The sequence below is a fragment of the Crassostrea angulata genome, chromosome 1 (assembly GCF_025612915.1).
Source record: "Crassostrea angulata isolate pt1a10 chromosome 1, ASM2561291v2, whole genome shotgun sequence".
Classification (NCBI taxonomy): domain Eukaryota; kingdom Metazoa; phylum Mollusca; class Bivalvia; order Ostreida; family Ostreidae; genus Magallana; species Magallana angulata.
In genome coordinates, this window is record NC_069111.1 from 31,955,715 (window position 1) to 31,983,301 (window position 27,587).

Genomic DNA, 27,587 nt, shown 5'->3' on the forward strand with positions numbered 1-27,587 from the left:
AAAGTAAAGGCGTCTATTTTTATTAGCTGCAAAATGATAGTTGAGATCGCAACATGCCTCGATCTATGAATATGCATCTGGGAAAGGTTTGACAATCTTTCATCCACCATCGTTACCCTTAAATAATTCTTGATACTGTCTTGCGCTGAATGAGTGTTAACTGGAAGCAGACGAAAGGGGCATTGTCAGCAACACTGTTAGTATTGTCAATATATTTTGATACGAATCTTTCTTTGTTGCGTTTAAGGTGTCTCGTAGATGTTGTGTTCGCTGACCTACAGCCATTGACCACTTTACTTTCCAACGGGCAACCTCATCTAAGAACACTTGTCTGTCTCCAATATCATTGCTAAAACTTCAAATACAGCGTTTGCTTTTTGCTCATCTGTTTGAAGATTTGAAGGAATCAGATTCTCTGCGGTGAACCTTCCTTCATTCTTAATTACCCTGGTTGAAATTTCTGTGACTAAATGATCTAGAAACATCCGTTAAAGAGACACTCGAGTATTCAGATGAGTCACGAACTGGGTGATTCAATCGATGCCTTTGTCGCCCAGCTAATCGGGAAATTCTCGGAATAATCTCAAATTCCTCGCCAATCTTTTCCGCCTTTTCAAAAAGTGCTGCCCATACATATTGGTCACTGCATTCATTGTTTTATCTTTTCACAACAATTTTGGCTTCTTGTACCGCTTCCAACAAATCTAATTTGGGCTTTTGGAAATAATTAGGAAGTGCTACCGTGTTACTGATGGGGTGCTCAGCCACCACCATAGCAAGGATGATATCAAATTTGAGAATTGCATCCAAATATTAATCGATAAAATCAACTCCCGTCAGTACTTTGATTTCTTTTGCCGTTTCATTTTGAGATAACTTTTCAAAGAAAGAAAGAAGTCTCTTTGCAGAGTAATCAAATGACAAGTGAAAAGCTGTCAATGTGACAGCAAACTGGGTTTTCATTTATGTGAACTGTATCCATAACCCATGTCAACCCGTATCCACTGAAATGGAGTACCCTATATAAGTTCAAAAGCTGAGTTTTTTTATCATTAATTATTGGATATCAAAATCCTAGCAATATGCACACCTCTAATATAAGTACAATTGATTTGTAAAAGAACAACTTCTTATCTTGAAAACTGTAGGAGGAGTTATCCGTACAATGAGGGTACCCTATATGCAATATTTTGCCAAAAATGACTAAGTTCAAAAGCTGGTATTTTTTTCATAAATTATCAGAATCAAAATCCTAGCAATATGCACATCTCTGATATATATACAACAGATCTGTTAAATAACAATTTCCTACCTTGAGAACTGTAGGAGGAGTTATTCGTACAAAGAGGGTACCCTATATGCAATATTTTGCAAAAAAATGACGAGTTCAAAAGGTGGTATTTTTTTTAATAAATCATCGGAAATCAAAATCTTAGCAATATGCACACCTCTGATATATGTACAATTGATCTGCAAAAGAACGACTTTCTATCTTGAAAACTGTTGGAGGAGTTATCCGTACAATGAGGGTACCTTTTTGGCAGCCGCCCACCCGCCCGCCCGCCATTTTAATAACCGGATTTTTCCGTTGGAAAACCCGGTTAAAAATGCAATTTCTGGCACAGTTGAAATCACATTTCGAACAGAAACATCTTTACTGATATATATAAAAGCCAGATTCAGAGCATGTGATTTAATTTGCAGTAAATATAGTGTGCTTCTAGGTTCAGCTGGAGAATTCTGGCTTGTACACCACTGTAGTTGCCTGTCATATTTGCAGCCCTATCATAGCACTGGGCTCTGATTTTGCCAATATGATGTCCAAGCTCAGCCAAAAGATTTACAATGATATTGGTGACAGCAACCCCCTTTACAAATTCGGCATGTTTGAATCCTACAAATTATTCTCTAATTATAATTGTGTTGTTACTAATCATAGTCCAAAAACCTCAAGCACAAAGACGTTTGTTCCTTTGTTGCTTTATCTGCGCATTCGTCAGCAATAATAGCAAAACACATAGCATTTTTTCATGCATCGATTACTTGCTGCAAGATCTCTTTTCCGCATAATTCAATCAGCTCATTCTGAATATCAGACGATGTATATTTGGTTCTAGAATTAGCCCTAAAAGGAACATGGTCGGCTTAAATATTTCAGTTTTAGCTTTTTCATGTAATATAGCAATGATATTGCTTCTTTCTTCATTATGACCACGTAATGGAATATTCTGGCGCCCACACAACAAAATGACTTCTATTATTTTTTCAAGACATGTCGATCTGTTGACACTTTTTTTTGTGTCCGGAAGATATAAAACTTGCGATTAAAGAACATTTTTTTCCCTCCTTAATGCGAATAAACTCGTTTCTGCTCAAAAAACACCCTTGATGTTAGGCCGAATTTTCGTGTCGTTTGGCGAATGAGGGAAGGTTCTTCAAATTGCAAATTGGAGTTTTTAAAATTTTTAAAGGATTTTTCTTTGCAAGAAAACGGAACGCAATGCGCACAATGCAGATCATCCGTTGAAAAGGAATATCTCATCCACGGATAAGTTAGGATCGAAGAACTTTGCAGTTTCATATGCTTTTTACCCAACTTTCTAAAGGGAAAAAGTATTTAAAACTAGAGGTACTGTGAGCAAGCTCACAAATGATACCCCCCGCTAAGAAAAAAATCATAACGCGTGTATTTTTGCTATTATAGAAATCAAAGGCCGGAACGGCCACAAAGGCGTCGAGCTGACATTTTTTTCTTTTATATAGAATGATACCAATAATTTGAATTTCTGTATTAATAGTCATATCAAATGATATTAGACTTAGAATAGAAAGTATATGAATTATGTTTTCTGCTGCTTTAAAAACAAAAATCAGTATATTTTATTATAAAATAGGTAGTAGTGCTTTTTTAATACAATAACTCATCATAATTGCAAAAATCGAAGAAATTCCAAAGTTCAAAAATAATTTGTTTCTTTCTGCTTCAAACAGTCTTTGAACAACTTTTACAGGTTCATAATTTGAATACATTAACAGTGTGTCCCTAATTATAATAATAAAACCTACATTTATTTATTTCAATTCCCGTTTGAAACAAGATTTCCTATGGTATGGTTGTTTACAAACAAATCCACAACACGTGCTATCTAAAATGCTCGACCAAACTAACTGCATTATCGAGTTTATTTTTTGCAACGAAATTACTAGATACGTTTATCGCTTACATTTATTTTGGAGACCGTGCCCGATAACAAATAAATTTACATCTAAAATGTTATTTCTATCGGGCACGGTCTCCAATTAACATGTTTATGTCAATAAAACATTCATGGATACTGTCCCTGTTTTGATGTTCGTATCTGGCGCCATATCTAAAGATAGCCTGTCTGTTTATGTTAGATGCGCATGCGCTATATCTTAGCGTCACTCGCCATTTTGTTTTGATTTACTGAAGAAGCATTTGGAAAAATTAAGTAAGTTTTGCGGTGTTTTATTCATATAAAACACGTAGAAACCACAAGGATAACCTTATTTTGTTTCGGAGTGACTGTATTCGTGAACGTGTACATTTACTGGTATATGCATTTTGACAAATGTGATATTTCATTTCGGCCAGTGAATACGTTGGTCAGTAGACTGGTCATGGACGAGTCCGAGGCAGTTCATTTCCGAAGATGTGTATAAACAGTCAGTTATTATGGCCGTCAGTGAAACGTATTTGTATATTTGATAAGATTTTATGGACTTAAATACACTGATTGTTTAACATTTGTAATAGTAGTGCAGTGCTTGTTTACATTTAACGGGTCACGTGACCAAAACAATGACAACATTATTTATAGGAAGTTCGCACGTGAAAAGGTTTTCGTCGTATTTAGGAAATAGAGGGACTTCAGCGGAGCTGTTTAATATAGACGGACTTCCCCCTGTTCGATTTTTTGGGCTCAGTGGTGGAACTGTAACAAATCCTCGACATTTAGAGTCATTCTTGGCAGCGGTCCAGCATCATAGACCGAAATTTCTCGTAGTGCATTTAGGTGGCAATGATCTTGACAGCGACGAAGACAATACACAATTAGTTGTTTTAAAACTTATCGCATTTCTTCAAACTGTTAAAGTACGTTTTACCATACATAAGGTGACCGTTGTGAAACTTTTACCAAGAGAGCAGACAAGACATGTTGATCCAGTTTTTTATAATCAGCGTGTCATAGCCGCGAATACCTTTCTGAAAGATCAGTGTGCATTGACGGGTTTAGTGTATTGGAGAATGCGCGGCTTCACAAACAGTGGAACAAACATTTTCGCTGATGGTGTTCACCTCAATTCTGTTGGAATGAACAAATATTTCCGACAACTGAGAGGAATTTTACTTTCACACACCTTTTGATTGTTTATATAGCCATGATGTCAGGTGCTTCTGGCTATAATTGAATTATTAAATGATTATTATTTACTTAATAATTGGTAGATATTGTTTAACTTTTGTCCCAACAATATTGCTTGTATTTATCTTTCGTATATGTATGATTATATTTTATTTATGTACTAACCAGGTTTTTCTCTATTTTATAGCTTTGCTGTGATCCTTTTGTATTAACGTTTGTTCCGACATTGAAAAGGTTGACAGGTCAACAAGGTATCGGAAGTTTTGACAAGTCAACAAGGTATCATAATCATTCTGTATACATGTACTAAAATTTTATATTGAACAGAGATGTGCTTATACCTCATAGATATCATTGCACTGGCATTGCTTTGTGGTATATGGTACTGTTATACTATTGGCTCCATATTTGGACATTACGTACAGTAATCGCACTGGCGGTATCTGTATTAAGTCATTATTTTTAGTTACAGTCCTGTATACCTCTGGGTATATTTGGACCTGAGCTTCCACTTCAATGTAATGCTTAAACAGTTAACTTTCAATATCATTTGCACTGGCAATGAGTTAGTTAAAAATAGCACTGGCTATTTATTTAGAATTCATTTCACTACTGCAATGTGATGCTTGAATCTTGGTTCTGACCTTGATTTGTTTTCATAGCACTGGCTACAAAAATTTACAATTGCTCTGGCTTTAGGTAATAATAGCTCTGGTTGCTTCTATCACAACCTCTGATTTTAATAGGATTATCTGTGATAAATATAAATATGGATCGTACCTTGAACAACACCCCAAAATAAAAATATTGCACGTTCGTTGTAATATGTGTTGTTTATGCTACAAGGCTTTACTAGTTTGTAAAATGTGTACTGGATTTATAAATTTGCATTAATGTTTTAGGATGGCATCGAGATCCAAGAGGAAGAGAACATCCACCCCAGCCTCCTCTCTAGCTCCAGTAACAACTACGGACCCTCCAACCCCTGACATCAACCATTTAGTCGAAGCCTGCATGACTGCTCTTCTACCGAAAATTAAGGACACAATTACTTCTGTAATACATAATGCGCAGACCTCCACAACACCACCTGAGCAAACTGTTAACAGTCCTTCGCAGCCATCTGCTAGCAGTCCTTCGCAGCCATCTGCTCTCTCAATCATAACATCAGATTATCCTGCATCAGGTACGTGTACCATACCTGGCATTGCAAAGCCTGTCGGGTTGGGAGTTGAGCCAAAAATTAAATCCAAAATTCTGGCTGATGAATATGTGAAATTCTCATCCCTTCTCCCTAAATCTCAGGAACTTGACGAAAAATTTCATACCGTGGAGAAAGATGGTCAACTGGTTTTTGTGAAAAATAATGAAGGCCCCAAGATCAAATCTATCTACAAATGGATGGAGGCCTTCCACGTTTTTGTATCTATTTATTGCTCTATCCACCCTTCAGAAGTCGCGGACCTCATGACTTATGCCCAAATTGTCCAGGGTATAGCTAAATCTTGTGGCGATGATGCTGCCATTGATTATGACCAAAAGTTCCGACAATGGCGTGAAACATCCCCAACTTCCTGTCCCTGGAATCAAAAAAATACTGAGCTCTTCCAGGATGCTATGGTGTCAGGATTAGAGTATAAGTTAAAACCAAAGAAACAGCCCTTTCGTCTCACTTCACAGAAACAAAAGTACTGTTTCACCTTCAACAACAAGGGATCCTGCGCAAGAGGTAACACCTGCTCATACCTACATGTCTGCCAATATTGCGCAGGTAAACACTCTAGACTCACTTGCTCCAAACCAAAACCAGGACAGGACCACAGACCAAAAATTCCCGACAACACAAGAAGAAATCAACCTACTAAATCAGACTAAAACCATCCGAACTCCAGTCATCGTACACACTTATGCGAAATACCTTCAAGGTTACAATTCAACACTTTACCATTTCCTAATCCAAGGCTTTCAAGTGGGTTTTAGAATCCCCTTTCAAGGTGATCGGCAGTTTCGTCTATCTAGAAATCTTCCTTCCCTCCTTGGCAAGAAAGACATTCTGCAACAAAAAATTGAGCAAGAAATAAAAGCAGGTCGGGTTGCTGGCCCCTATGATGACCCCCCTTTCAAAAACTTACAGGTATCACCTCTAGGACTAGTACCTAAAAAACAACCTAATGAATTTCGTCTCATCCACCATTTGTCTTATCCACAAGGATCTTCAATCAATGATAAAATTCCACATGATTTTTGCACTGTCAAATACCAGTCAATCCAGGATGCAATCATAGCCCTTAAAGAAATAGGAGTTGGTGCCCTTATTGCAAAAACTGACTTGGAAAATGCATACAAGCAAATTCCTATCCATAGTGATGATTTTGAGCTGCTGTGCTTTCGTGTCAATGAAAAGTTTTACTTTGACAAAACTTTACCATTCGTTTTGAGTTATGCATGTAACCTCTTTGAAAAATTTAGTTCTTCCCTTCACTGGATTCTCCAAAACAAGTTTTCTGTCAAACATTGTGTACATATTCTTGATGATTTTCTTTTTCTTGGGAAGCCAGGAACCAATGAATGTCACGATGCATTAGCATCATTCCATGTTCTAGCTCAAGATATCAATCTCCCTATCAAGTCTGAAAAAACTGTGTTACCTACTACTACCTTAACATTCATGGGATTGGAAATTGACTCACTGAACTTTGAAATACGTCTTCCCGAAGACAAATTAATCAAGTTGAGACAAACAATTAGCGCATTTAAGGGTAAACGGACAGCCACACTTCGTGAATTGCAATCGCTCATTGGATTGTTAAATTTCGCTTGTGCCGTTGTTCCCCCAGGCAGAACTTTCCTAAGAAGAATCATTGACCTTACCAAAAGCATCCAAAAACCTCATCATCACCGCAACCTTGATAAGGATGCTCGTGCTGATCTGGCCGCCTGGTCCCTTTTTATAGAACATTTTAATGGCAAAGCCTTTTTCCCATCTGGACTGTCATTCACTTCAAAAACCCTACACTTATTCACCGATGCTAGTAATGTAGGTTTTGGTTGTGTGTTCGGTACTAAGTGGTTCTTTGGCTCTTTTGACACCAGTTGGCTGGAATACCACATCTCTGTGCGTGAATTTTTTCCAATTATTCTAGCTGTAGAAATTTGGGGTTCATTACTGACAAATACATCTATTGTGCTCCATTCAGATAATATAGCAGTGGTGTATGTGATTAATAAACTAACTTCTAAAGACTCAAACCTAATGAAACTTATGAGAAGCCTCATTGTTACATCTCTTAAGTACAATATAAGTTTTCATGCTGAACATATTCCAGGACTACTTAACAATGCCGCTGACCTTTTGTCTCGCTTACAGGTCCAGCAATTCAAAGTCCAGTTCCCAGGCATGGACAAAGACTGCACCAAAATTCCACCAGCATCTCTTCATCTCTAACCAAAACTGCGGACTTCCTGATCAGCAATTCTCTGTCAGAAGATTCTTTGTATTCTTACAAACATATCTTTTCAAGATATAAAGACTTTGTGAAACAGTATGTTCATCCTCTACACAGTCCACTTCCACCATCGTTAAACCATATGGTTTTATACATAGCTTATTGCTATACCCAAGGACTAGCTGCCAGTACCACCAGAACTCATATTTCGGCATTAAGCTTCACCTTCCAATTAGGGGGATTCGAAGATATAACTCAGCATTTCCTAATAAAGAAGCAACTCCAAGGATTCACCAAGCTTAATCCATCATCAGATTCTAGACTACCAATAACTCCATCTATTTTGACCAAGTTAATCGCCGTATTGCCTCATATTTCAAACTCAGCATTCATTACATCAATGCTGCGGGCAATGTTTTTATTAGCATTCTATGCTTTCCTTCGAGTTGGAGAGATGACTAATACTGGCAGCATGAAACAACATTTCATCCTTGTCAAACACTTAAAAATCGTATCGGAAGACAAGCAAGATGAAAACCTTCAATTAACAATTCCTCATAGTAAACACTCCCATAAATCTGTTACCTTACAGATACCAAAGAATCAAAATCTACGGCTTTGCCCTTATGTAGCGTGCAAAGAATTTTTATCTCTGCGATATCACAAGTCGCCTGAAGAACCCTTATTCTCCTTTATGGACGGAGCACCAGTGTCAAGGAAATTTTTCACGGAACATCTTCAAAGGGCGATATCTGCTTGCGGACTCCCAATGCAGCGTTATCAAGCACACAGCTTTCGCATCGGGGCTGCAACTTCCGCAGCGGAATCTGGTGCCTCAGACATTCAGATCCAAAGTATGGGCCGTTGGAAGTCAGCAGCTTTCAAGAAATACATACGCATCCCAATTCTCAATCTTCAATTGTAATGTGCCCTAAATATACCGCCCTACAATTTTATTAGAGCTGTAGAGTCAGGAGCTCTCAGTTACTTCCGTCCTGCCTTGATGGATCATAAAGTCAGGAGCTTTTGATCCTAAATTTCGTATAATACATGTATTTTGTTGTGTAATGACCAATAGACTCAGGAGCTCTTTATCATTATTTGTAAAACATTTATTGGTTTTCTGTTTTTAACACGTTTCATTTTATTTTCTTGTTTCTATTGAATCCTTCAGGTTGATGATGGGGCAGATCAAAAACAGTAAACTGTTTATGATCGTTGGCAAATGTGCCCCATCTTTTTACACAATTTTGTGTTACTTATATATACCTTGATATTGTATGTAATTTGCTAGTCAAAAAAGTTGTATATAATTGTTCTTTTTACGTAACACAGGATCTCTGATTTTTGCATAATTGTTTATAAATTGTGCCATGACTTAATTTGTTTATTTTGCAGTAGTTATTCTATGCATTTGGATTGTTTTATATTTGTCATTTATTTATATCAATAAATGACCTCTTCTATTCCTCAGATCGGTGTTACGTTGCTTATTAAGGAGGTGTATCTATCAGGTATCCATAAAACATGTTTATGTCAATAGAACATTTATGGATACTGTCCCTGTTTTGATGTTCGTATCTGGCGCCATATCTAAAGATAGCCTGTCTGTTTATGTTAGATGCGCATGCGCTATATCTTAGCGTCACTCGCCATTTTGTTTTGATTTACTGAAGAAGCATTTGGAAAAATTAAGTAACCACCACCCACCCCACCTCCTTTATTGCTCTTTTTATTACACCATTACTATCCTTTGCTGTATAAAACGTATCAAGTTTGCTCACTTTTTGTTAACGAATGTGTGCTTTCTATTATATTTTGTAGTTTTCTATATGTTTTGATATTTTTTGGGGCAAATGTGCCCCATCTTTTTCCACAATTTTGTGTTGTATAGGCAAATGTGCCCCATCTTTTTACACAATTTTGTGTTACTTATATATACCTTGATATTGTATGTAATTTGCTAGTCAAAAAAGTTGTATATAATTGTTCTTTTTACGTAACACAGGATCTCTGATTTTTGCATAATTGTTTATAAATTGTGCCATGACTTAATTTGTTTATTTTGCAGTAGTTATTCTATGCATTTGGATTGTTTTATATTTGTCATTTATTTATATCAATAAATGACCTCTTCTATTCCTCAGATCGGTGTTACGTTGCTTATTAAGGAGGTGTATCTATCAGGTATCCATAAAAAATGTAAGCGATAAACTAAAATAATATCTAGTGAATCTTTACACTTAGGCCTGATTGTATTCATCCGCCATTTCTTGATTAAGCAAATTTATTCTTATGCAATGAGTTGTCAATCACCAGGGAGGCAAAGTTGGTTTTTTTGTACACAATTTAGTTGAATAAATGGAATAAAAAATTTTGTAATACGTTTAATACTTTTAGGAACTTATTTCTTATGCGCATTTAAAAGGCGGTGCAGCGCGTGAATTTTTGGACGATTGCCAATCCAGACGATCGCTAGAAGGCTGCCGAGCATTAGCTCGACGCCTTAAATATTGGATGAATCTATTTCACTGTCCATTTTCTATAAATAACAACTGCTTTATTTTTGAAAACTGTTAATTTTTAGCTTCTAATATTTCCATTAATACAAGACATGACACAGACAGAATTTAGCTTTTTTGAAACAATAACCTTGAACTTTCTCAATTGACCTTGGGTCAAGGTCATGACACACCCTTAGGTCATAAGTAATCTTTGTGTGAAGTAAGAACTTCCAATGTTTCCCCATAAGAAAGATATAGACCGGACACGAATTTTGCTTTTTTTTGCCAGTGACCTTGACCTTGCCCAAATGACCTTGGGTCAAGGTCATGACACACCCTTAGGTCATAAGTAATCTTTGTGTGAAGTAAGAACTTCCAATGTTTCCCCATAAGAAAGATATAGACCGGACACGATTTTTGCATTTTTTCTGCCAGGGACCTTGACCTTGCCCGAATGACCTTGGGTCAAGGTCATGACACACCCTTAGGTCATAAGTAATCTTTGTGTGAAGTAAGAACTTCCAATGTTTCCCCATAAGAAAGATATGGACCGGACACGAATTTTGCACTTTTTCTGCCAGGGACCTTGACCTTGCCCAAATGACCTTGGGTCAAGGTCATGACACACCCTTATGTCATAAGCAATTATTGTATGAAGTAAGAACCACTTATGTTTCCTCATAAGAAAGATATGGACTGGGCACGAATTTTGCACTTTTTCTGCCAGTGACCTTGACCTTGCCTGAATGACCTTGGGTCAAGGTCATGACACACCCTTAGGTCATAAGCAATCTTTGTGTGAAGTAAGAACTTCCAATGTTTCTCCATAAGAAAGATATGGACCGGACACGATTGCACAGACAGACGGACAGACAGACAGACAGACAGACAGACAGACAGACAGACAGACAGACAGACAGACAGACAGACAGACGGACGGACGGACGGACGGACAAGGTGATTCCTATATACCCCCCCAAACTTTGTTTGCGGGGGGTATAAAAATCCTACTTAAGGTAATGGTCCATACCCCACTAGATAAATAAAATGCGTACAGAATTTTTTCGTATTTTTCAAATATATATCTGAGGATATGTTCTTATCAAATTTACCCTGTTGCGTGGTCCCTCGATATTATAAAAGCTAGGGTCGTTGCTAAAAATAGAACCGATTGCGGAAAATAATTAAAAAAAAAATATATATATAAGCCTAAGCCTGAAATTTGAATTTCACAAAATCATTTTTTGACTGATATCCTATGTAAAAAAAAGGAATTATTATTTCAAAACAAAAATTTTATGTTACACTTGATTATTTATCAAAAATAGATAAATCTGTATACAAATGAGATAAAATGAAATAAATTTTCAAAGAGAATTCAAGCTCTTATAATTTTATTTACGTACAGAATTCTCTAACATTTTGATATTATCTAAACCTTAAAGGGGCATGGTCACGATTTTGGTCAAAAATTATTTTTTCGATTTTATTGTTTACAATGCTTCAGTAAGGCATTTTTTGAGTGTCATTTGTTGAGATATAAGCGAGTTGCAGAGCTTACAATTCTTTGCGATGTAAACAAAGCTTTTGTTTATATTTTGAATGTTGAAGTGAAAATTCCAGTTTTAAACCCCAAATGAATGTGTTAATCATAAGGAACTGTTTATTTATGCTAAAAATGAATAAAAAGATAGACAAATCAGCCTGAAAAAGAAGCCTTGTTTACATGACTAAGAATAGGCTGTGTAAGTCTCGCGCGCCTCCTTTCCAAGAGAGCACTTCCGAGAACCATGGTGTTTTGTTTTGGTTTTGGGTGCAACCACAGGAGTGATCGACATAGTAAGAACGACACACAGTGCCATCTCTTTCGTTTTCCAACCAATGTAAAATTAAGAAAAAAGTGGATAGAGCTCTGCAGGTACGTTTTAGGGGCTTGCTTTTGAAAAACATTGAAAATTTCATTATATTAAATTTCAAGAAAATTCGAACTGACACTGAAAGTAACGACCTGAAACCATCCTGATGCTTCGAGAGTGCACATATTTCGTTTAAAATTTCATTTGTGTCAATTTAGACGTGCTGACAGAGATTGGAACGAAGGGGACCGCATATGTAGCTGTCATTTCGAAGAAGGCTGCAAGGACAAAGGCCCCAGCATATTTGTTTATTCTAAACCAAAATTTCCACACGTTGCTGACATTCGAAAAAGGTGAATATATTTCTTTCTTTCTGCTGAATTATTATGTTTGCAATAGATACTGTTTTAAATAAATTATATATGAATGAAATTCAGAGAAATATAACATATTACTGGGTATATATTATTTTATTTAATATCATGTTTATAGGGGTCTTTGATCAAAATGAATGACTATTAATTTAAAACCACAAAATGAAACCGTCACATTATTTTGTTACGGGACAAATTTAAACTGAGAAATAACGACAAAATTACAGGAAGAAGTTTGCAGAAATTGAAAATGTGCCTACAGTGGAGAGTACATGTACAATCGGTACATGTAGGGTTTGTATTTGCTGTTAATTTACTAATGTCATGTTATACATGTTTATAACACAACTTGTTGGTGATAATTTGATAATCCTTGTACAATCCGAATATTTCTTTATTTCACTCTTTTATTTGTTTTGATAGCTAAGATAAAAGAACTGGAAATGGAGATAAGGACATTAGAAATTGATATTGAGAGACTGAAGAACTCAAGGCCTGTAATGTCTGTTGATGCCATGAAAAATAACCAAGAAAAGGTAAGAAATACATGAAATGTAATAATCTTTTACATGTTCATGAATTAAAAAAATATTTTCCAGCTTGTTATAATGTGATTTTTTTAAATTTACATTTCAAAAATGATATCTGATTATCATGATATTAAAAGTGTAACAGGTTGAAATTGAATTTAGGGAATCAAAGGTGTATATATATGTTTACTGTTAATTAAATTAATATATTATTTCATCTTTGTAGATGCTGTTGTACACATCCTTTACATATGACATTTTCAAGATCATTGTTGCCACTTTGCAGAGATTTGAACCGCTGAATTATTATTCAGGATGGAATGTCACAAATATGAGTTTGGAAGATCAAGTTCTCATAACCTTGATGAAACTGCGACTCAATCTACGGGATCTTGACCTAGCAGACAGGTTTTCCACGAGTAGAGCTACAATCCCTAACATAGTTAACACTATTATTTGTGCTTTGCATGAGATTTTTTATAAGGGCATTATGGTTAGAGTAGGCATGCCCAGTCAGTTAAAATGTAAGGGCTCCATGCCAAAATCGTTTGAAGATTTCGGTTCTGCTAGAGCATCAATTGACTGTACAGAAATAACACAGGACGTTCCTTCGGACTTTAATCGACAAAGTGCATCATATAGCAATTATAAAAGTCGGCATACTGTGAAAGCGCTTACAGCTGTAGCACCCAACGGTTCATGTGTATATGTTTCACCGTTGTATCCCGGATCTGTGTCTGATGCCAACATTGTTAAACATTCACATTTTTTGGAAAACCTTGTACCAGGAGATCTTATCCTAGCTGACAAAGGCTTTAATATCCATGACCAAATGCCATCAGGTGTGCAACTCAATATTCCTCCATTTTTGATAAACAAGACTCGGTTTACAAGTAAAGAAGCCGAACTTTGTTATAAGATTGCTAGAAACCGAATTCATGTTGAGAGAGTGAATGAACGATTCAAGAACTACCAAATTTTGAACCACATACCAGCTAACTACCGTCCACTGTCTACAAAGATAATGCAGCTGTGTGCATGTTTGGTAAACCTTCAAGCACCTTTGCTCAAAGAGATTGCTTAGAACTTTTTGTAAGTTGTTTTCATATTGAAAGAAAAACATTAATTAGGTTTTTCCATGATGATCTCTATGAAAAAATTATTTAATACTTATTTTATGTCAGCAGTATATTTTTCATTTTGTAAAGGTGTAGCAGTCATGGTTATGATATTTGCTAGCTATGTAAACAGTTTTGATAAGAGATGTATATCACTATGCACTTTAACTGACACATTGTTTAAACAAATGTGCCTAGATTTTTCTTTAATCTATAATATTTAAATATAAAAAAGATCTGTGCCTGCGATTTCATTTATTTTTCTTGAAAATACTGTATACAGAGAAATAATTGCCCCCGTTTTATTTATGCCCATATTGTCCGTAGGCGAATTTAAAACTGAATGAATAAAAATAAAACTATTAACACTTATGACAAAACTGCTTTTGGGCAAATTCAAAACTTGGCGAAACCTTTTGCAAGTATCAAAGGTCAATATAACTAGGGGCAAAAATAACCCTGTATACAGTACTTCATACATATGTCTCATACTAACTCGGTTGTGTTTTTAAAGAAACAAATAAGTACAAAAAATAACAAGTACATGTATTATAAGTTTAATTAAATCAGTTTAATGTTTGGCATACTTGTTTAAAGAATATTATTAGAGAAACAACATGTAATTTCAGTAATATGATGAAATATTTTGTTCATGATACAAATGTTAAAGCTGACCACGACTCTTACTAGTACGTTCACCAGAAACAGTCAGCAGATGGGTATCAAACTGTACAATTTATTTCTTGTTGACCTCTGGTATGAACTTTTCAAAATAAAAATCGATGAGTTTCTCTATGTTCGCTGACCAATTTATGTTCTTTACCATGCGAATGATAGCCAGATCTGTCGGTGTCCATACTATTAAATCGCAACATTTCTTCTTGGTGATGTACAGCTGCCCTTGAATTTGATGGTAATAATCACTGTCTTCTTTTAGGTGCAAATACCCGTCTGCTGTTTCTAAAAAAAAAAACAACATTGTTCATACTTGTAGTTATCAAATGTAAAGAGACAAAACATTTTCAAGAAAAGAAGGATTGGTGATACTGTACAAAATGTATCATCAAACACTTAATCATACCATTACATGACGAGGAATTGTGAGCCCTGTATCTTGCCTAAAACTCATCGACTGGCACCCAAATTTCATTTGATCATTAGAAATACATTCCCAAAGCATTGCAATTGTAAATAATAAAAACAGAGAAAAAAAATTGACCGAAATCGTGACCATGCCCCTTTTAAGCCTTTAATCAATTTGAAATAAAATTACCCAAGGGACCGGCGTTTTCAGGATCACAATGGGCGTATTTTGGGTAAAAATCATTAAAATATATATTTTGAAAAAAGATCCGTAAAAATTAAATTGTGCATAGGTTTATTATTTCAAGACTCTAAAAAATATGTTAAGATAATTGTTAAATAGAAAACATGAATTAAACAAACTGTTGATAAATCTTCATTATTCAAATAGCAAGATTTGTATCTTTGGATATCGGTAACTATTATGGATCGAGATCGGTATTTAGAAATTGCAGTCACACGCGTGGATAATACTAACTACCTGATATGCCTTTAAGACAAAATTTCTATTCAACCTTTTTTTTCTACTGGTTTTGAAGACTGTTCTTAAAATGAAATAACTTTTCTTCAGCACATGATTTTAATTCTAAAAACATTTTTTGTGTGGAAAATATATCTATGCTCGTTGCTAAGCAAACATAGGATAAAGATGAAATAAGTCAAATCATTTCCCCTTGTGTATTTATCTCCCTTATGCATTGGAATATAGATCTCTGTCAGGATTTCATTTTGAATGTTTCTGGACTTTCATGGATTAATGTTCAAAGAATCGGATTAAGTTCAACCTTGTATTGAATTGATGTTTATGCAGGACAAAAGTAAGCGGTCTACAGTATATTTTCAAAACGAGTACTCAAACGACACAACCCAGTCAATTTTTCATTTCGCTGAGTAATAGGCTAATTGATTGCATTTTCAGGATTTTATATATATTTGTTTTGAATTAAGTTTTAGGCCAGCTTGATTTTTTTGGTTTGAAACACATGTACACCTTTTAGCGTTAGGTCTCGATTTGATCGGGCACGGAAAATACGTAATAACGCGTGAATTACGTCAGACGTTGTTTTGTGACGTATGGATAATAACCTTATTGCAATTATGAGGAATGGCGGAATGAGTGATGAATTTTAAAAATTCTTAGTTTATTGCATTCATGAGCCATTCACTGGGTTATTGAAAATTTCTGTTTATTATAGCCTTTATCCGTAGTTTATTTATTAAAAACGAATAGCTATAAAACTTCCTTATTTCAACTAAACAATTCCAAGAAGATCATTCTACAGTACTTATTTTGTTTTTAAATTTAAAAAAAAAGGGGGGGGGTTATTTTCTATGAACAAGACTGAAGTTTGTTTAATTTGACTTATCTCCTGGGAAATGTAAACAAATTTGCATCGCCCCAATTTTTACTCAAAACCACTTGTTGCACTGAATCATCCATTGTTGTAGTTATTTGGCAATATCAGGATAAGAAGGATTAGGCAGAATATTGCAAGTCTCAGAACAAGAGCTTGTTGAAGTAGATATATTGTCCTGTTCATCAGAATTTTTAGCAGGCAACTGTTACCAGGGTTTTTCCTGTGTACTCGCTTTGCTGAGGTACCGGGGAATAAAGGATCTTCGGGGACTTCGAAATAAAACCAAATATTGAAATAAGGCCAAAATATAAAGTTTATTAATTTAGATCGCAAATGTCAAAAGTTAAACTCACACTATAAACAGTTCTTAAAATTGACAGTTAAAAATAACATAAAATGAAAATATATTTACCTTCGAAAAAAAAACAAAATATTGAAATAAGGCCAAAATATAAAGTTTATTAATTTAGATCGCAAATGTCAAAGGTGACAATTTGCGTTTGGCTTTTGGTTTTATTTCGACGATAATTACAAAGTCACGCCCATAAAGTTAATCCCGAAATATAAAATATAATTGGATATTTAATTACTTATGGGCGTGGATAAAAATGAAACGAACAGGTAACAATCATTATAATTAGTGTTAATAACCACTGTTCAAATTATGTAATTAAGACGCTCACAGGTGCAAGGTAAGATGTCAAAACAGGTTGAATTATGTAATTAAAATACTAAGCGGTCCTGTGAGGCTTATTTAACAATTGACGTTAATTTGAAAATTAAAGAAATAAGTAATTAAAGATTTCGACATAAAAATAATATTAACTAATTATTAAGTAAAATCATTATTGTGACATTTGAATATTCCTTTTTTTTTCTTTTTTTCTGTTTTAAAAACGTATATACAAAATAATTTATCTACAAATTAAGAACATAACATTATCAAAATAGCAGTTGATATGAATAAAATATACACAAAATATACAGGGTAAGTGATATATAAAAATATAAACAAAATATATACACGGAGCATAAAATTCTGTAACACAACTCTTCTGATGTTTTTTTCATTGCTAGAATTACCGTGAGTATCTGCGCTTTGCCTCATGAATTTAAACATTTCATCCAAGGTTCTTACTTTTGGGTCATTGCCCGTTATTGTTTTTCATTGACTGATTACGCAATAACTAGCATTATTGACGTCACTCACATGTGCATTCACTAAGCGATTGATGCTACGCAATACCTATATGACATCACATATTTGTGACGCCAAACAATCAGTCTTGAAATAGAGAAAAGACAGATATTTGCTGTGTGGTATATATATTTTTTAAATTAATTTAAATGTTACATTTTAACACTTTTAATTTTTGGTTTTGAAATCATGTGTAGGCACGTGCCTTAAGTGCCTAACGGCAGCTACGCCATTGGTTTTACAGAGATATTTAAAATACCTAAGAAGGGTCCTTAGTGCTTACTAGGGTGATGTCATCACTAATAGTTCTGCATAGTTCTCTATACACTGTAATGAAAATGTGTTATTATCATAGGCCAAACTAGACAACATTGAGATGGTTACCCTCTCAAAGGGCCCCGCATAAATAGTTAATAGGATGAAGCGAATTTTACTTACAAATATATGTTAAAGGAACTTAAATACGAATTCAGTTAAAAAAAGTCAAATTTAGTGTTCCTGTTTTTAGTATCTCTCTTTAGTGTAGAATGGTAAATATGGATATTTTTACTGCTTTTCCGATTTTCTATATAATTTTGTGAACGCTTTCAAACGATGGTTATGCTAAGTATGTGCATAATAAAATATTTGCAGTAGTTTTCCTTATCAACTAAGTCATATTTTAATGAGAAAAAAAATGATGATTTTTTTAACAAAACCAACTACATTAAGAGATACCGCATTATTTCGCCTCACATCAAAATTCGCCCCCGATGTCCAGGCAGCTGTGATTGTAATACGACTTAGACATCGCTATATATCAAGGTTTAATAATTTGGCAAATAAAAGATACACCTGTGTACATTTTGTTCACTAATATTTCTAAATGTCTGTTTTGTTTACAGTCAATCCATAACATGCGGGTTGAATAAATCCAAGCATTCAGGGGACGAAACCAAACGGTTATTGATTACATATACGTTGTATTGTGGAGTTTCAAAGAAATTGTGCTTTTTGATGATAATATTATTTATGAACACAGTTGAATCAGTTTATCGGTCAATCTATCAAGAAAATGGAAATCGCGGCACTTTGAATCATTTCACGTTTAGCGCTTGTTATTTATTTGATACATACATTAGAAGCCATAAATGGAAGTCTTTCAGTAAACTGAAATATAAACCTTTAACTTTTTATAATGTAATACATCACAGTGTAAATGCAATTGGGGTCATTTGATTGATGTACATGTACTTAGAATATTGGTCTTTAAACGGAGCATAAGTTATGCTGTCAGACTTTGCAATCAGTCTGTAATGGGGAAAAATTAAATCTCATCTGACTAATAATTTGTGCATTTCGTACTATTTCTGTCTTTTAATAAGCACTCTAGATAATTTATAGAGATCCTCTATTAGTAGAATACGATTAAGTGCCCATAAACGTGCAATAGAAAGTGGTAGATATAATGCCACATTTAGGAATGAAAGATATTGTAATGCTTGTAAAACTGGTGCAATTGAAGATGAAAATCATTTTCCTTTTAAATGTAAGGCCTATTCTTAACTTAGGAAAAACTATTTTAGTAATTTTTACAATATAATTAAAATAAATATTGCCAATAACTTGGACAAAAAAAAGATACGTTTTACATTTATGTTTAAATAGATAGGTGATATACATACTATTTTAAAAATTACTGTGAATTTCATTAATGATTGCTTTGAGCACAAAAGTCAATTATTCTAAGGAAATGTTATATATAACTATAAGCTATATGCTTCTGAAGATTTTAAAATGAAAGCGCTTAAGCTATACTGAACGTTTTTCGTGTTTTCTTTTTTACTTAATATCTAAACTCGCCGACCACTGTGGATTTTATATATATATATATATATATATATATATATATATATATATATATATATATATATATATATATATACACACACACACACATGCAGTTATTGTAAACATACAATTATGTTCCTGTACATTAATTGGGTCTTTGCAATTGTGTTTGTGCCAATAAAATATTTGTTTTTGTATTTAAATCAGTTTAAACCTAGTATTCTATTCGTAGTGCTAAAAAAAGGCATTTCAAAAGTTATTAGACTAAATATTTAGTTAAATATACTGAGTATTCTTCAAATATTTTGAAGGTTTCTATAACGATAGCAATTTATACAATGTATTCCGATGATCACCTGTCTTGACAATAAACATACGTTATTGTGATAACGGACTTGGAGGAAGGTAAATTTAACAATATGTATGCAATATTATTTTTGTGATTTTAGTCGATTATTTTTACAATCAGGGTTTTATCCTCAAGATAGCATGTGTTTTAAAGTCATGTAACCGATTTGAAATTGAAATGACTCTCCTTTATTCAATTGACAAATAAAGTTAATGTGTGGATTTCTTTAAACATAGATTGCTAAATAAAATATATAAAAACGTTATAAAATTAGAATCTAATACACTGTTATTAACTTACAAATAGAAAGAAATATAATCTAAAAGTAGCTTATGAATATATAGTCAACAAACTTGTGAAAGGATTTTTGTTTATTTAAGAAGAATACGTGCACGTAATAAAAAAGTGTTGAATTTTTCCATTATCTGGATTAAAACTTTTAGATGAAGGTATTTACAGTCTCAAAAAGGTTTATTTTAATGACTTTGACTGTTTTCAAGGCAACTTCATTAATTTTTTTTCCAAAATCGTTCCGGAGCGATTCTGCAATTTTCTGCTACATTACGCGTATAAGTGAGACATTCTAACTTTGGTGATTGCCTTTCCCGAGACACGGTTATATTATTCAAACTAAGGAAAGTGTAATGAAACTAATAGCATTAGTGTAGGCTTATAGCTTTGTTATGTAAATGTAAATAATACAGTGTGTCGATGTATCTATTTCGTAAATGTCCGATATGCAATGTCAACCCATACACCCACGGGTCAAAGTCTAGTATATATAATCCAAGAAGAGTGAGAGGTGATACCACACAGTATCGAAAATAAAAGAAGAAAAGAAAATGCACATTATTTTCCAAAGTTTCTATTCACTCGCGCTTTCTGGATTTTAACATCTGTATTCAGGTTAACAAACATCAGATATATTAAGATACATAACATCTTATGAATATGAATGTTCACCTGAAGACGGATGCTAATATCCAAAAAGCGCGAGTGAATAGAAACTTTGGAAATGTGCATTTTCTTTTATATATATATATATATATATATATATATATATATATATATATATATATATATATATATATATATATATATATATATATATATATATTATTACTTATTAGGTTTGTTCCTGACTGTTTACAGAAATTTGTGGGGTCTGTAAAGTCCATAGAAGGCGAGGTGGAGCAGTAAGTAACAAACCTAATAAGTGTTTTGTTTTGTCGAGGACCCCAAATTTTATATGTAAACAACAAAAGATAATATATACCAATTAAATTCAAAAGCTTATTATCTAATTTTGTACCTTTCTCGTCAGTCATCTGTGTAAACCTGTTTGCCATTGTATATAGGATCGTTTTATTACGTCACGGGCAAAGGGGGAGTCACTCTAAATATTTTGGGGCTTAAAAATTATAGGTATGGTTGAACGTTTGTGTTAAAAAAAAGCTCAAATAACGTTACGTCCGCCATGTTGCCGTATAAATTTTGACGCCTGCCGTGTAAAGAAATTTATAAGGCAATCTTGTGACGCGATTCATCCAATGACGTCGAGACATTCTAGTCCGAGGCAAAACAAATATATATATAATGCACTAAAAATGGCTAACGACACGAACAATAGAAATTGTCAAATTTTCAGGACAACCAGTCCCTTCTTCAGGACCAAAAAATAAATTGCATGAGTACAAAACAAAGAAAACAAAATCTAAAGCTACTACTAAACTACTTAAAAATCTATAAAAAGGAACAGCTACATTATAAACATTTGTTCACATTCTTAAAGAAGGTGTTGCTACTTTCGCCGATCGCTATAACGTAATCGATAGATATATATATATTCGAAATACTTTATAGGTATTAAAGCGCAATAAATCGAGTCCACCATTTTAGTACAATGTGCATGAGATATGATAAATAAATTCATAGTATAACATTTTTTAATGTATATACCGTTAGGTCTCTTTAAAAAACCAAAATCTTTTTATTGTCTTAAATAGATTTGAACTGCAACAAAAGACATGGATTCCTCTAAGTTGTTTATGATTGCACTAGTCCTAAATATATGTGCATTGGTCTTCCAAATTATTGGCGTAGCGCCACCATATTGGGCTTACATTGAATTCGGTACTTCCAAGGTGTATTCCGGTTTGTGGACGCAATGTACGGAAGTCCTGGGAACAACATCATGCTCCGACGTAGCGTATACTGAAGGTATTAATATGATACATGTCAAGATTGTGTTTCTTAATCTGTAAATATTAATAATATAGAAATAGTACTTCAAAGCTATTGTTTACCCAGTCGCTTGAAATTTCTTTTCAATTGATAAAAGCAGGTCATCCAAACATTATCTATGTAAATTATAAAAACGTTAAGTTTTGCTTGATGGCAATTTTGACTGCAGTAATTTAGTTATTTGTATAAAATACCCATGTCATGGCATTTGTCAGGTGTAATTTTGAACGTTTTTGAAATTGAATTCTAATTAATAAATTGAATTAAATATCGGACATGTATCTAAAAAAGTATCTTATTTGATATGAGAAATTATGTAAAGCGTCGTTCCTTTGAGAAACAATTTAAAGTGTTTTAAATGAAATCGCCTACGCTGATAATGATGAATGATCAAGTGACCGCTACATGTATCATGACTAGGTATATTTAACAGCCAGTTTATTTACATTAGATCCAGGGAAAGCCGAGATAGGTGGAAATCGATTATGAAATAAATATCGGTAATTTTGAAGCACATTATTTGGCGATATACGGCAAGGAACTTAAAACGAAAATATTAATATACGACGGAGATCATACATGTATGAGTAAAGATATAGTTTTATTGCTTGTTAATAGCTTATCATTGTTGTCAGATGGGTACACATAATGCTAAAAGACTCGTGCTTACCATAACCAAACAAACAAGGACTTTTAATTCAAAACAAAAATCACCATAAATGAATTGAAGTACATAAGCTTCATAATAAAATCATAGTTCAAGACATATTGCATTTAGAGCGCATACAATATAACTGAAAATGAATCAATTCAGTCACATATGATAAATAAAAAAATCATCATTATATATAAACTAGCCAAAGGGCTCACAAAAAAATAAAATGTCCTTGTAGCCTCAGATATACTTTGAAATAATATGTTTCGTTTAAACCATATAAACAAGTTTACAAGTTTGTTTCAATGTTGATGTTGAAATTTTTCAACTCCAAGAAATATAATCAGAACTACTTTTTATTACAGGTTGGTTTGAACTTGTGCGAGCATTTAGCATTCTGGGGCTTCTTTTGTTGATTGTTGCTGTTGTCATGACCGTTCTTAAACTGTTTGTCATGAAAGACAAGAAACCAGTCCTGTTTGCCGGTATAGGAACATCATTTGCCGGCGGTAAGAATGGATTGAAATTTCAAACATCGGAAGTATAGTTAATTGAAATTCTAAACAAAGAAATATTATACCTGTATACAAATCAGATTTAACCAGCCATTCTATCAGCCAAAAAAAACAGAGTTGAAATAGTTGTGATAGTAAACCAAGATATTACTGTCTAATATCCATTTCCCTATTTTTTGTAGGTTTCTTAATTTTCATAGCAATAACAGTCTACGCCGCGGATTTGAACGACCTGCTGTCTAATTTAACATTCACTTTTCATTTCGCGTTTGCCTTCAGCATCCTTGCGATGATAATGGCATTCGCAGGAGGAGCAATTCTGTTACTGGGAATGATAAAAGAATGAAATTTTATTTGTTAAAACCGTAAAAAATGATTCAATTCTTTTCGAAATTGTTTATGAAACAAATCAAATATTATCCGTTACTGTTCAGTAATAAACCTGTTTTTATTAATAAACTGATGTGAAATTTACATGTTCAATAAATTCTTCTTATTAACGCTTATTCAGGTATTTTCTAGTAACTTTTTTCAATGGTTTGATAACAATGACAAAGATCAAAATGCACACTAATTTCAAATCGCACTCTTCAATTGTTCTCGTTATTAATTTTAAAGAAGATTCGTCTTTGGTACATTGTGATTTTTGGGAGTTAATTTTAATCAACTCTCCTATGCACTTACTCGGGCAAAGCGAAAGTGAAACAGTGTTTGGACCTAAGCACAAATCAATACCGCTGACAACACTTAGTCCTTGAAAATAATAGATAAATTCGATGCTATGTATTCTGAAGCATTGCTTTTCAAGAAAACGTATTTATTAATACCATGAAAATAATAAGATTTTAAATTGTACAAACAGTTTAGATATTTTTTAAAGTCGTATGTATTCCTACGCTAGGGTTTAATATAATCTCGTTCAACCAGATGCTTGGCTGTCTCCGTTAATATCCGACAAAACAGTCTCTCTTGCTTGTCGGAGATAAACGGAGACAGCTGAGCGTTTGGTTGAACAAGACAAGAGTTCAATTTTGCCTGGCTCCATAAAATTTCTCAGAATGATTCGATTACTGATAATACTTGCCATGCAAAATCACATATCGTTGATAATCGATAAAATCAACTCCCGTCAGTTCTTTGATTGTACATGTATTCATATCGTGCAAATCATAAAATCTTTTGAGATTTCATAGCAGATAAACAAATTGGTACATTGACAAACATTAATAAAGCCTGCCTGATGCATTTTTCTGGCGATGATCTTTCTCCTGTGATCTTAGACCTGTGTAATATTATGTCTAATTTGTAAAAATATTCTTATCATATATCATTAGGTGTAAACCATCCCTTATTATGGGAATTCGACCATGTAACAGCTATGGCGTTAACAATATTTCGGCATTTGCATGTTGTACTGCAATTATAACGAAATGACTGTGTGTATATAATGTAAAATTATATGCAAAAACTGTTTCTCCGCATGAAACTTTTAAACCGTAAATATGTCTGACGCAGTGAAGTCAGGCAATATTTACAGTCGGCAGTACTGTACTGTAGTGATCTCACCTGTGTGGACGTAATCGGTTGCAAGAACATTTTCTAATGCATGTATTTATTCATTCATTACAATGTCAAATATAAAATGATCCATGATTTATTGTACGTAAAGCAATGAATTAAACTAGACAACATTTGTATGAATGGTATCAACAATAAAATTATCTACCCTAAATTTATAAACATTACCTATTCAAAAAGTGCGTTAATTTTTTAAAATTATTTTGAAAAAAAATGACTTAAGCTCAACGTCTGGTATATTTTGCCTTAATTATGAAAACTGGAAGTGATTATGTACATCTATGTAAACTATTTGCACAATTGATCTGCAAAACAAAAACTAACAACTTGAAAACTGTAGGAGGAGTTATCCGTACAATAGGGGTATCCTTAATAACTCTTACTCTAAAATGTTCTTTAATATCTCTACTGTAGAGACCGTCCTTTAAAGAAAATTTTCTCAGTCCAGAGAAGGTTGGATATTGGTTGATTTTACATGGCATTGTATGAAGAAGGCACATTTATTCTCATACAATTATCTTAAAAGCTGTTCAAAACTCCTAAAAATACACATATTGCATCCTGAAATAAAGTGCGTGTGTATATGCATTGGTCGAGAATACTCAATTCTGTAAACAGTAGTGTTAACGTGAAATTTCAAAGGTTTCATTTTTCTTCTTTATTCAAGTTTACAATTACTTGATACTTTCCTTTAAAATTGGAAGTGGTAAATTATTTAGTTGCAAATAATGTATACATCTATCTTTATATATATGCTTCAAACAAAAAGACCTAATACTACCTTAATCTCTACTTTTTGTTCATAAATATCAGAACAGCAGCGAAAATTATTTCTTATAAAGTATTAGAGCTAATTTCCTTTAAACACAAGTACCTGTCAAAGACTGCTAACGAAGCTTTTAAATTTTTCTAATGAAAAAAAATTATAGAAATGAAAACCAGTAACATCATAGTAAAATATAAAACATGGATAAAAGCTTCATAACTGCCACTCATTAAACAATTGCTAGACAAGCATAATTTCACAAGAAATTGAAATGAAATTATTTTAGGAGTAAGGAACCTTATTTAAAGAAGAAGGAACCATTCTTTGAGTTTTTTGAGGTGATAATTACGTTCGGGGTGTGGTCAAATTCATTGAAAGACCGAAGGGCTTTATGATAGATTTGACCACGTTCCGACCGAAATTATCACCTCATAAATATTCAAAGAATGATTCCTTATTACTTGTATTTATATTATTTCAAATTTTTTCACGTTAAACCAACATTATTTTCAAACCACTATTATTTACGTAGCACATGCTATGTATTATTTTGTGGCGCAGCCAACACTGTATTTCGGTTTTGCAATAAGACGCCCATTTTGTGTCACTCATGCTTTATAAAGTTATTAGGTTTTCGGGTTCAAAATTGATTCGTAATGATATCATAAAAACAGTTGATAAATATTGTGAAATTCAGGCAAAATAGGAAAATCTTGAATTCTAACCAACCCTGGCTTTAGTAAAATTGATCTCGAATAAAATGTTATTAGGTCCGAATATTATCACAATTAGGCAAAAATTATAGACTGTTTACCTTTAAAATGGTAGGTTCAATGATCGATCTTATAATGCATATCAATTGTAGAGTAAACTGCAATATCTTTGTAAAATTTAATTTGAAGATACTAGTAATTCTGAACGGATCAGGTTTTTTTTAAAAATTGGATCGGTTCATATTTTAAATAAGGCCAAATTTTAGGCTATAAAAAATCAAAACAGATTTCCCGTTTCACAAAAAATACAAACATTTATAGTTGGACTCTGTTTGGTGAAATCAAATTTAAAAGTTTCTATATTAATCCAGTTTAGAGCATTATTGTTGGATTATACCAGGTATGTAATCATTGTGCATATTCGGAGACAATGTTTTTATCTCATACTGTTAATTGTGGCTTGTGTTTTGTACATGTATGTTAGGGTTACTTACTCTCTTTGATTATGAATTTTTTGTCGCCAAAACTTACATGCTATGGATATCTGACGAAATAAGCGGGGAAATCGAAATCAATGCATGGTTATGGTTATTTTAAAACTATCTACATTTACCTTAATTGTGAAAATCATGACCTCTGGGCTTTGGTTTCGGGACTCGCCCCCATCTAAAAAAAGTGAACATTTTTTTTACAAATATTTCTAAAAGTTTATTTTGTTGAAAACCGATAACTAGACAAAATTGAGATGGTGACCATCTCAAATTGAATGGCCTCTCTTAAATAATGGTAACAAAGATGAAAAAAATTCTGAGATTTTTGCTTCAACTAGACCTATAACTTAGAATTATTACAACTGGCATAGAACTTCAAATTCAATCTCAACCTCTTACATAAAGGTATACTTGTTAAATCTGAGCAAGTTTAAGCAAATATAAAATAATCTACGGTCTAAAACTGATAATAAAGAGATCCACTCTGACCTTCACATTGACTTGGTTCAAGGCCACAGCACAACATTAATCAAAAAACTGTTTCATTAAAATATTCGCCCAACAGGGCTAAGTTGAAAATTTATATATGCT

General features: G+C 33.4%; 3 protein-coding genes across 9 annotated transcripts; all 3 read left to right on the forward strand.

Moving 5' to 3' along the window:
- The first annotated feature begins 2,729 nt into the window (after window positions 1-2,729).
- On the forward strand, window positions 2,730-8,925 carry LOC128178985 (uncharacterized). 5 transcript variants are annotated; one of them, XM_052846452.1, is made up of 4 exons: window positions 2,748-4,414; window positions 4,576-4,667; window positions 5,291-5,574; window positions 7,756-8,925. In XM_052846452.1, the coding sequence occupies exons 3-4, from the start codon at window positions 5,292-5,294 to the stop codon at window positions 8,757-8,759; spliced, it is 1,287 nt and encodes a 428-aa protein (XP_052702412.1). In that variant the 5' UTR covers window positions 2,748-4,414; window positions 4,576-4,667; window position 5,291; the 3' UTR covers window positions 8,760-8,925. The 5 variants fall into 5 exon arrangements, with proteins under 5 accessions (XP_052702426.1, XP_052702412.1, XP_052702422.1 ...); XM_052846462.1 differs by having other exon boundaries at window positions 2,748-3,473; XM_052846437.1 differs by having other exon boundaries at window positions 5,291-8,925.
- Window positions 8,926-10,351: 1,426 nt separating this feature from the next.
- Window positions 10,352-15,011, forward strand: LOC128179046 (uncharacterized). Of its 2 annotated transcripts, XM_052846541.1 has the most exons (6): window positions 10,352-11,354; window positions 12,164-12,256; window positions 12,413-12,547; window positions 12,796-12,862; window positions 12,992-13,104; window positions 13,325-15,011. In XM_052846541.1, the coding sequence occupies exons 5-6, from the start codon at window positions 13,012-13,014 to the stop codon at window positions 14,180-14,182; spliced, it is 951 nt and encodes a 316-aa protein (XP_052702501.1). In that variant the 5' UTR covers window positions 10,352-11,354; window positions 12,164-12,256; window positions 12,413-12,547; window positions 12,796-12,862; window positions 12,992-13,011; the 3' UTR covers window positions 14,183-15,011. The 2 variants fall into 2 exon arrangements, with proteins under 2 accessions (XP_052702501.1, XP_052702493.1); XM_052846533.1 differs by lacking the exon at window positions 10,352-11,354 and having other exon boundaries at window positions 11,680-12,256; window positions 12,796-13,104.
- A 5,027-nt stretch (window positions 15,012-20,038) lies between these two features.
- On the forward strand, window positions 20,039-23,961 carry LOC128179163 (uncharacterized). Of its 2 annotated transcripts, none has more exons than XM_052846611.1 (4): window positions 20,039-20,090; window positions 22,041-22,254; window positions 23,299-23,442; window positions 23,631-23,961. In XM_052846611.1, exons 2-4 carry the CDS (start codon window positions 22,062-22,064, stop codon window positions 23,792-23,794), a joined length of 501 nt encoding a protein of 166 aa, XP_052702571.1. In that variant the 5' UTR covers window positions 20,039-20,090; window positions 22,041-22,061; the 3' UTR covers window positions 23,795-23,961. The 2 variants fall into 2 exon arrangements, with proteins under 2 accessions (XP_052702571.1, XP_052702572.1); XM_052846612.1 differs by having other exon boundaries at window positions 20,084-20,106.
- Window positions 23,962-27,587: the final 3,626 nt, after the last annotated feature.